Source organism: Etheostoma spectabile, chromosome 4, assembly GCF_008692095.1.
Source record: "Etheostoma spectabile isolate EspeVRDwgs_2016 chromosome 4, UIUC_Espe_1.0, whole genome shotgun sequence".
NCBI classification, from domain to species: Eukaryota; Metazoa; Chordata; class Actinopteri; order Perciformes; family Percidae; genus Etheostoma; species Etheostoma spectabile.
Genome location: NC_045736.1, coordinates 3,405,112 through 3,416,237, shown reverse-complemented (window position 1 = coordinate 3,416,237; position 11,126 = coordinate 3,405,112). Strand labels below are relative to the sequence as shown.

The 11,126-nt window shown below is 38.7% G+C and overlaps 1 protein-coding gene across 5 annotated transcripts in view; it reads left to right on the top strand.

Annotated features, from left to right (window-relative positions):
- Positions 1-10,954, top strand: part of adarb1b (adenosine deaminase RNA specific B1b) — a 134,205-nt gene extending 123,251 nt beyond the window's left edge. For all 5 annotated transcript variants that reach the window (XM_032512933.1, XM_032512935.1, XM_032512936.1 and 2 more), the window contains 3 exons: positions 4,335-4,516; positions 7,420-7,598; positions 10,058-10,954. In XM_032512933.1, coding sequence (XP_032368824.1) covers positions 4,335-4,516; positions 7,420-7,598; positions 10,058-10,234 — 538 coding nt within the window. In that variant the 3' untranslated portion in view covers positions 10,235-10,954. The remainder of the gene's footprint in view (positions 1-4,334; positions 4,517-7,419; positions 7,599-10,057) is intronic.
- Positions 10,955-11,126: the final 172 nt, after the last annotated feature.

Genomic DNA, 11,126 nt, shown 5'->3' with positions numbered 1-11,126 from the left:
AAAAAAAAAAAAAAAAAAAAAGGAATACAGAGATGTTTGACTGGAATGAAACTGAATGCCTTCTGAAAACATACCTCCAATTGTGTGTGTGCTTGTTTGTGGTTCTTTCTATGTACTGCGTGTGCCTTTTAGAGAGTTATCAGGTGTGTTTCTGTAACCCCGTTGTGATGAAAAAATGTGTTTGAGTTACTGCACAATTGTATTAGACTGAATGTGTGCTTCATGCTCGCAGCTATGCAATTTTGAGATTTCATTTTCACACAATATCACACACAGAATATTGCATATGGAGACGATGGCATCTCTGAGTAGCCTGGGGGCTTATGTTTCCATATTCCTCATTGTTCTGGGTCCATGTTGGTAATTTCACACACTCAACATTCTGCCTGAAGCAAAAAGAGAGAACGGGAAGAGCTCATCATCACACTGTCAGTGTCTTGTTTTTTTGTTTTGTTTTTAGTGGTCCTTAATAGATAAAGGCTAATCTATATATTTTTTAATATCAATGAATCCACAAACTGTGAATTCATGCTACTAACTTCTAGGATCATTTTATCCATGACAACAATGAGATTATGAAAAGGAGAGAAGTGGCAAATTAATGTAACTTCTATTTTGTAAATGTTGGTCCCAATTTGGCAAACTGTATTAATAAAAGTAATGATGTACTACTTGAAAGTGGTGCACTCCATGGTTTTAGGAGAAGTGAGTGAAAATGAAAAAAGCTCAACGATAGCAAAACAAACAAAAGAACAAGACATCAACTGATGTTGATGGGTTGGACATATTTGTAGTGAAAAAAACTATTCACTGTATACTGAAACCTCTTAGTTATATTTTCAATCTTTCCTTTTGTTACATGTATAGTTTCTGATAAGATGAAAAAAGCAAAGTTCATCCATCACTTTTTAAAACGGGAGATAAACATAGCCTGACCAACTGTAGACCAGTGTCTCTGCTTTCACAATTTTAAAAGGTGCTTGAAAAATTGTTTGTCAAAAAAAAACTTGATGCTTTTCTTGAAAAAAACCTATTGCTGAGAGAGCGTCAATATGGTTTCCGAACAAATTGATCTGTAGCTTTAGCATTAATGAAAACATTAGACTAGATCACAACTGCCATTTAATGTAAGAGATATGCGATAGGTATATTTATAGATTTCAACAATAATAATAATAATAATAATATATTTTATTTATAACGCACTTTTCATTCCAAGGAATGCAAAGTGCTACACAGGAGAGGAATAATAATAAAAACAATCAGCACAAAAATGCCTTCTGAATAAAAAAGTCTTCAGTTCAGCTTTGAAAGTGTCAGGTCTTGTACTGCTCTCAGGTCACTGGGCGTGGTTCCAGAGCCGTGGTGCAGCTGAACAAAAAGCTCGGCCACCCATAGTACAAAGCCTTGTGGTGGGGACTGAAGGAGCAATTGTCTGTTGATCTGAGGGTGGGGGGGAGGGTTTCAAGGTGATGGTTCTTGTAGATATGTGGTGCATGTCCAGTGAACAATTTTTGTGTGAGCATGAGGATTTTGTAGTCGATCCGGAATGAACAGGGAGCCCGTGCAATGAGTATAGAATGGGAGTTATGTGATCATATTTTCGGACTCTCATTAGAACTCTGGCAGCGCAGCGCCAGAGTCCAAAGCTTTTCACACTATAGATCACAACATTGTCATTTCTAAAATGCAAACATACAGTATGAAAGGCGTATTTTTAAAATGGTAGGCAGTTATTCAGAACATAGACTACTAACAGTATGTACAGTTTGCTGGTAATGCATCTGATAACAGGAATATTGAATGTGGAGTTCCTCAAGGTTCCGTTTAGCAGACAGTATTCAAAAATAAATGGTTAAATTGAAAATATGGTTTGATGAAAATAATTTATTACTGAACTTAAAAAAAAAACAAAGTTCATGTTTTTTTTCTAATCGGAAGCAGGATGTAAATGTTTCACTATTGAAAGAGTATTTGATATAAAGTTTTGGGTGTGGTAATGGATAAAAAAAATGTACATGGAAATCTCATACAGCACATGTAAAACAATGGTGTCCAAGAATGTTTCTGTTCTAAACAAAGCAAAGTATGTGTTAGATTATAAGGCAATGTGACTTCTGTACTGTTAGTACACTTATTTTGCCTTACTATAGTTTACTGTGTGTAAGTGTGGGGGAACACGTATGCAACTAGCCATTAGTCATTTTACAGAAAAGAGCAGGACAAATTTTACATAAAGTGGATTTTAGAGAACACATCCATGGACTATCAAATCAGGATTAATGAAATTTAATGATATTGTTGAATAGCAGACGCTGTTTTTGATGAAAAAGCAGTCTGGCTAATGCAGACTGTTTCATTGTTGATGTGGCATCACTTGTACTACGAATTTTCTGTGTAAGCAAATTGATATTTATCCAACATTTGTTCCACATCTATCATAAGCCTCTCCATTGATTTTAAAACATTAGAGGTAATAGCCACCGGCCGATAATCATTGTTCTCCTGGGGTCGTGCCTTACGTGCTGGAAAAATAGATTTTTTCTCCACAGTTTTGGTACTGGTTATGTGACTATGGAGAGCTGGAATAGTTTATGCCAGGCTGGTGACAGTTCTTCTGCAAAGGTTTTTTAAAAGAAAAGCAGACAGGTTATCAGGGCCTGTTACTTTGGTTGTTTGTATGTTTCTGACAGATCTTATTCTGCCCGCTCCTTGTATTTCTGTCAAGTTGCTCTCAATTGCAGATTCAGGTATTTTGGTGCAGTTTGGACTTCTGTTTTATTTCCAGATCTGTAAGTTGTTTTTTTCCTCAATGCCTTTTGTGATAGAGGGTTGTTATTAGGATATTCTTTAACAGTTGTCTGGGGTATAACAGAGTCAATACAGAAACATATGTATGCAGTGGTTGATTCAGTGGCAGTGTCAATGTCTGCATCCTTGAAAAAGATATCCCGTTCTGTGCAGAGAAAGCATCTCTTCAGCTCCTCCATTTTGTCACTGAACCAATCACAGACTGGATTTCTGGTTTGCTGGACTTTAAAAAACTGAGCGATATGTGCGGAGAAGCTGGATAACATTATAATCAGAGTTATTCAGGGGTTATTCAGGGGAGGTCTGGCTCTGGCTGTGTAGGCATCCTTGCTATTGCCCTAGCATTTATTGAGGATGTTGTAATGCAATTTGTGGTTTCAATTATAACAACTGTCTGTGTCCATGAGCAAAATAAAAACATTGTGAAAGTATTGCTTGCATAGCCAAAGCCTCATATAGCTCATTGTGATGTGCCATTGAGCTCAATTGTTGTCCAAAAAGTAATTAAAAAAGAAAAGAAATTGAGCAACAGTGTGGCTCAATTTCTTTTCTTTTTCTTTTTTAATTACCATGAAGATGGGCACTTTAGCTTTTTAGACTAAGCGTCAGTATGTTGACATCTATTTCTGGCTTTTGTTTTTGAAGATGTATGTATAACTGTGGGAATAAATGATCTTGGACCTGAATGCAACACAGAGGGTACAGGGGAAACATACACCAACCTTAGTCTTTAATTTTTCATCTCTATGGAACTTTTGCTTTCTCCCTGGGTCTACTCTCTTATTTTCCTTACCCCTCTTTGTCATCTTTCTCCCTCATATTTTCTCCATCTCCATCCCTCTTTCTGGTCTGTATCTGCTCTCTCTCTATCTCTCTCTCTCTCTCTCTCTGAGTGGGGTGGTGCAGGCAATGCTTCACAGAGCATGTCAATGGGAAAATGACTGGGAAGAGATGGCTAATGACACAGCATAGAAATACAAAGAAGTTTGAAGAAAATGAAATTGGAAACCTCAGAATGTATACAACATGAATTGCATTGGCTGGTTATATAGGAATATATATTTTTGCTTATGCTGCTGTATGCGTGTGTCCACTTATGCATGTACCACATTGTCATACAGTTTTTTTTATATATATACTCAGTTCCCGAACGCTTTGGATGCTGAAGAAACGTTATCTCTTTTTCATGTTTGTCATACTGTCTGCGGGCACATTTTAGGCTGATTACAATCATTTTCACTGTCTAATGTCAACCATTGAAAGTCATCCGGATTTTTGTAAAGCATATTTTCATGTTCAGGACAATGAGGAGTTGACAGTTTGTAATAATCATAAAAATGGAAAAAACATTGGTAGAAAAGGTGGTGTTTGAACTCACAGCTATACAGTGTGTAACAGTTAATGCTAATCCAACTGGTTGCTGTGGAAAGTAAGTGTGCTTCATGCAGCACGTTTGAATGTGTAAAGTAGATTTTTTTTAATCTGATCTTTATGAATGTGTATGAAATGTGTCTTTTTTGCAGGTGGAATGTGGTAGGCATCCAGGGCTCTTTGATGAGCTACTTCACAGAGCCAATCTACTTCTCCAGCATCATCCTTGGCAGCCTTTACCATGGCGACCACCTCTCCAGGGCCATGTACCAGCGCATTGCAGATATCGAGGACCTGCCCCAGCAGTTTACTCTAAACAGGCCCCTTCTCAGTGGTGAGTGCCTGCTTTGATGTGGAGTAGATGGGGAAATAACATCAGATTTCTGCGGAAAGATGCTACATGTTAACTTAACATAGTCTCATTGCCAGACCTTCCTCTGGTAATGCAAATAAACTTGTTTAGGTGGAACACATGTACGTCCAAAGGTTTTTTTAGTCTTGACACAGAAAACTGAGGTTGGACAGATAATCAAGGTGATGAACATCCGGCAGAATTTCCGGCGGCATCTGAACAATCCCTGAAATAAAACGCAGTTGATGTACTGTAGACTAAACTTAACAAGACCTCCGGTGGAGGTAAAAGCATGATCATGTTCACATAAGGAGATCCCCTTGGTAATCTTCGTCAATCAAACTCTGTCTAAATATCAGAGAGTAAGACAGTAATCTCAAGAAGTAAACACATTCATCACTGGTCAGTCCACAGCAGAAAGACAGTTAATGCTGTTCTCCTCTGTTTGAACTGAGCTGACATTTACCTAGTTCCTGTGGAATTTGAATAGCTTTATCATTTTGTGTAAGTTTCCAGCATTGGCTTGACCTTTTAAAAAGGCCATAAAGACCAGTGCTCCTGCTGTTTTTGTTGTTATTTGATGTATTTTCTATTTTTAGATGAAGCATTCATGTTTTTTGTCTTCTGGTTGGTCAGAGGACTTTGTAGAAACAAGTTTGTAACATTTCACTCACAACATTTCTTGTGCAACAGAAAACTCAGATTGGACAGATAGTCTAGCTAGCTGTCTGGATTTACCCTGCAGAGATCTGAGGAGCAGGTAACCATAGTCCTCAGATTGGACAGATAGTCTAGCTAGCTGTCTGGATTTACCCTGCAGAGATCTGAGGACCAGGTAACCATAGTCCTCATCTACCGGAGATTAGAACACCAACACAAAAGAAGCAAAAGGTAACGGACACTAGAGTTTAGCAAGTCATCCGTTTTAAGAAATAAGCACGGGACAACGGCAAAAGCTACTTCAAATGTAACTCTTATTTAAACAGGTAAAGTAATGCTGTGGTCATTTTATGTTTGATCTATCTTAGGGGACAACTAGTGGTATCTTCTCACAGGGCATAGAGCTATATGCAGCTCCCCTTGCTCCATCTCCCTGGTTGCTCTCTAAATGTCGGGTAAAGGAGATAATAGTATTGGGGGTTATTAACCTTTTCCGCTTTAGAGAGTTCTTAGCGGTGAAGGGCTGTGGCGTTAGAACGCTGAGGATTTCATCCTCTTTAAATCATCTTCTGCCACAAGTGCTGCCAAATGGAACCGAGAAGCTTCAATACACACACACACACACTCACACACACACAAAGAACAAGACACCGGGATTTATAGCACCCATATATCTCCCATTTATGCTTTAGATACAGTGGAGGCTGATGCCCAGTAGTGTGCTGAAAACAAGCAGGCTCTGACCTCATAGTCCCCCTGGGTGGATCGTATTTTGTCTCCAGTCAATAGCAAAAACAAAAAAAAAATCAAGGGAAAGGTTGCTGTTAGAGCTGTGGGAGTAGCTGTCATTTATAAGAATGGGTTGCCATGTTTGGTACCTCATCCATTGTTTAATACATCCATGCAGTAGGGTTGCAGGCAATTAAGTTCCTGTGTGTCTCCCACAGAAGCTTTGGAGGACAGAAAAAGAAAATGATGATGATCATTTTATGTTCTGAGTGTGTTTTCTAACACATTGTTCTTGAAATGTGGACAGTGCTGCGACAGAAAAACATTTTATTCAGTATTTTAGTCTCCAACATGGCAGCTTGTTTTCGCGATTCAAGCTCTAACAATTCCTAGAATTCCCAAAAAATTGATTCATGATTTTTAATTATTATTTTTGTATGTCTACTGCAATCACATGATAGATAGATATACTTTATTGATCCCCGAGGGGAAATTCAAGGTCCCAGTATCTTACAGACATAAGACACAACATACACATTAAAGCCAGACCGATACGAAATTTGGTTATTTAAAAATCCGATATATAAGCCGATATATTTTTAGAAAAAATCCAGGAAACGCGTTACAAAACAAACAGATTTAAATAACATTAATTATTTGTAGTTATATATGAGTTCTCACTAAAATGATATAATAATTTGTTTCATTGTCACAGCAGAACAGCGGAACTTCAAAATATAGTAAAATTCTGATAAATAAAATGTATAAAAATACAAACTTAAGATATGAAACTTAAAGTCCTTTGAACAAAAACACAGTAACAAAAAAATAATCAGTGTTGCCAACAGGGACGTTGTAGAGTGCCCTCTGGTGGACAAACCTTATAACATGGTTGACAGTCCGTTTTTATTTTTTAAATATTCATTTATCAGAATAATTTATTTATCATTATAAATCATTCTGATCAAAGAATATTTAAAAAATATAATATATATATATATATTTTTTTTAATTGGACATTATAAATACAGATACCGATAGATCGGGAAATGCCAAATAGTGGCCGATAATATCGGTCAGCTCTAAAACACACATAACAGGTTTTTTAAATAAACCAATCCACATGAATCATATATATATATAAGTATACATACACACACATGGGAAAAGTAACTGCATTTACATACTGTGAATTGTTTTTTTATTCGAGAATCGTTTTTGAATCAAAGTCAATATTGAATCAAATGGTGAGCCTAAAAATCTGAATCAAATCGTCACATTTTGTGAATCGTACATCCCTAGTATTTACATGGTTTGTTCAGCTTAATAAGATGCAGAATTTTCACAAACCCATAAAGGAATCCTTAAGCTTATCCGATTAACTTTAAATCATTTCATGATTTACATATTTTTGGTGGGATACATGTTTTTTGTTTTGGACGGCCACCATCAGTTGTGCTGCTCAGTCTTTCACCCTTATTTGTTTTTGATTCCAGGTATAAGTAATGCAGAGGCCAGGCAGCCGGGCAAGGCGCCCAACTTCAGTGTGAACTGGACGGTGGGGGATCAGGCCCTGGAGGTAATCAATGCAACCACAGGCAAGGACGACATGGGTCGCGCTTCACGTCTCTGCAAGCACGCCCTCTACAGCCGCTGGGTGCGCCTGCACTCCAAGGTACAGCCACTACACTCGGGTGTTATGAAGCATTTTAGTTTCCGTCCATATTCTAAAGTACTTTTACACCCAGCCATATCCATCAGTAATGTGGGCTGCTGTCGTTTTGGTCACATTCCATTGGTTCACCATCCAGTCGGGTTTTGTTGAATCAATCATACACTGGGTGAAATAAGTATTTAACACATCACCATTTTTCTCAGTAAATAAATTGCCAAAGGTGCTATTGAAATGAAAGTTTCACCAGATGTTGGTAACAACCCAAGTAATCCATACATACAAAGAATCCCAAACAAATAAGTTCAGAAATGAAATCATGTGTAATAAGGTGAAACGACACAGGGGAAAAGTATTGAACATGCTTACTGATATTTATTTAATACTTTGTACTAAAGCCTTTGTTGGTAATGACAGCTTCAAGACGCCTCCTGTATGGAGAAACTAGTGGCATGCATTGCTCTGGTGGGATTTTGGCCCATTCTTCCACACAAACAGTCTTCAAATCGTGAAGGTTCCGTGCGCCTCTATGAATCTTGATCTTCAGTTCTTTCCGCAGATTTCCAATGGGATTCAAGTCAGGTGATTGGCTGGGCCATTCTAGCAGCTTTATTTTCTTTCTTTGAAACCAGTTGTGAGTTTTCTTGGCCGTGTGTTTGGGATCATTGTCTTGCTGAAATGTCCACCCTCATTTCATCTTCATCATCCTGGTAGATGGCAGTAGATTTTTGTCAATTGTAAATTTTCCCACACCATTTTCTGAAAAGCAGCACCACACCATGATGTTCCCACCACCAAACGTCACTGTTGGTACGGTGTTTTTAGGGTGATGTTCAGTGCCATTTCTCCTCCAAACATGGTGTGTATTATGGCATCCAAACAGTTAAATCTTCCTCTCATCTGACCACACTAGATTCTCCCAGTATTTCACTGGCTTTTCCAAATGCTGTACAGCAAACTTAAAAACGAGCTTCAACATCCTTTTTTTTCCAGCAATGGAGTCTTGCGTGGTGAGCGTGCATACAGGCCATGGCGGTGGGGTGCATTACTTACTGTTTTCTTTCAGTACCTGCTATTTGCAGGTCTTTTTGAAGCTCTCCACAAGTGGTCCTTGGCTCTTGGACAACTCTTCTGATTATTCTTTTCCCTCCTCTGTCAGAAATCTTGCGAGGAGCACCTGGTCGAGGCAAATTTATGGTGAAATGATTGTCTTTCCACTTCCGTATTATGGCCCCAACAGTGCTCACTGGACCATTCAGAAGTTTAGAAATGCACCTATAACCAATGCCATCATTATGTTTTGCAACAGTTAGGTTGCAAATGTCTTGACACAGCTCTTTGCTTTTACCCATTATAAGATGTGTCTTGTGACACCTCGGCAGTGAGACCTTTTTGTAGGCCGTCAGTTGGGACTGAACCAGCTGATAGTTAGTTGCACTGACTGGAGGCTGGGTGGCTTTTTAATTACTGATAGTTTTCAGCTGTTGTCTTGGCTTTCCATGCCTTCTTGCACCTCCTTTTCTCCATGTTTTCAATGTTTTTTTCCTGTGTCCCTGTAGTTCACATTATTACACATAATGTCATTTTTGAAGTTATTTGTTTTGGTTTCTTTGTATGTATGGGTTACTTGGGTTGTTACCAACATCTGGTGAAAATTTCATTTCAATAGCACCTTTGGAAATATGGTGACGTGTTCAATACTTATTTTCCCCGCTGTATGTGTGGACAACAATTTAAGAATGGGCAAACTGCTACTGTGTGACCCAGCTGCAGCTCAATCAACTGTATTTGCAAAGAGCGTTGTAAGGAATCCAAATCATTTTTTTGTGGTAACTTGGTTAAAAAGAAACCCATATTTCAGATATAGACATTTTTTAAAGGCGTCAAATTTGACCCGAGGACAACAGGAGGGTTAAACACAGAAAGCGATAAAGTCTCGCATTGCCAGACCTTCCTCCACAGTGCTGCGGAGGAGGGTCTGGCTAGTCCACACAGCATTCTGGGATTTCTCACATTTTTGACCTTTTTTTTCCCAACACTTTGTCTTGGTGTTTTTTTCCACAACGGGCTTCATCCGACATTTTCAACACCAAGTAACACTAACTTATTAACTTTACTTTTACAGTTATTTTTGGAATTTATGGTCAATTAACCTAATTTATAGGAAATTATACCTAATGTTTGAGTTAGAAAAGGAGAAAATAGGAATTATTTAGACTAAAATTAAAGGAATGGATGTTGATGATAATCAGACAGACTGGAATATGTCAACTTTTATCCAATACTATTTAAAAATGTCTTCAATTTTTTTTCCAAATGCTACAAAATTGAATAAGACACCGTTGTCGATGTAGACTAATACCGATTAGACAGAGCTGCGCTCAATGTCATGAGCCGTACATACTGTACGTACTTAGAAAATCATCTTAGCTTAACCTCTCTTGTCTCTTTCCTTTTTCCAGCTGTCATCCATCTTGTGGATCAAAGTGCTCAAGCCCAGCTCCTACCATGAAGCCAAGCAGGCCGCCACCGAGTACCACTCTGCCAAGCAGGCGCTCATCAAGGCTTTCCACAAGGCCGGCCTGGGGGCCTGGGTCAAAAAGCCCATTGAGCAAGACCAGTTCACCCTCTGCTCCTGAGGGAGTCAAGGGACCAAAGGGATCACCCACCCCCCGCACTCCCCCCACTCCTCCTCCCCCCCCCCCCCCCCCCCCCCCCCAGTCCCAGGGCTGAAAGCAAGAGAGCCCCCTATTAACAACCAGCCCACAGAGACACTTACCTCCGTCCCGTGTGTCGACGCGCACGTGCACGTGCATTTTGTACTCGTGGAAACAAACGTGCGTAGTTTCACAAACCGTTCATAGCTCATCATGCTTATTCCTCAGAGGACCTCAGCCTCGCCATGTCTTTTCTCATAATATTGATTTTTGTCCATTTTGATTTTGGTTTTAATGGATGTTTTAATGGTGGGTTGTTTTTTCTCATCTTACTTGTTCTGTTTTAAAACTGGAATCCATGTTTTTTCAATGCTGTTGATGTGGAAGTTAAAATTATGCAGTTGTGTCTATTTTCTGGATCAACGAGTGTAGCCAGTTAAGGGTGAAATGTAGCCGAGAAAACACATGATCTTTGTTAACTAAAAGCGACGTGTGTGTGGACCTGGAAAAACAAATCTATTCACTAAAATGAATGACTTTTGATGAACTTTAATTTAAATCTTCAGGATGTAAATCTAGTACTGAAAAATAGAAAGAGAACATAAAATAGTTATATAACTTTTTTATGTGTGTTACATGGTCCGTTCCTTAGATGAGACTACATGTTCTTAGACCCTGTATTAAAGATGAAAAATGTTCCAACGTATTGTGGCCCTGTTTGATTCACTGACTGGAAAGGCCAGGAGTCGCAGCAGTTTAGTACACTTTTTGTTGAGTTTCTGTGTCTTGTTCATTAATTCGTGCATATGTTCTGTAAGTTATTTTATGTCACTCTCATTTCATACTTGAACAATGGGGAGGGGGGGGGTCATGT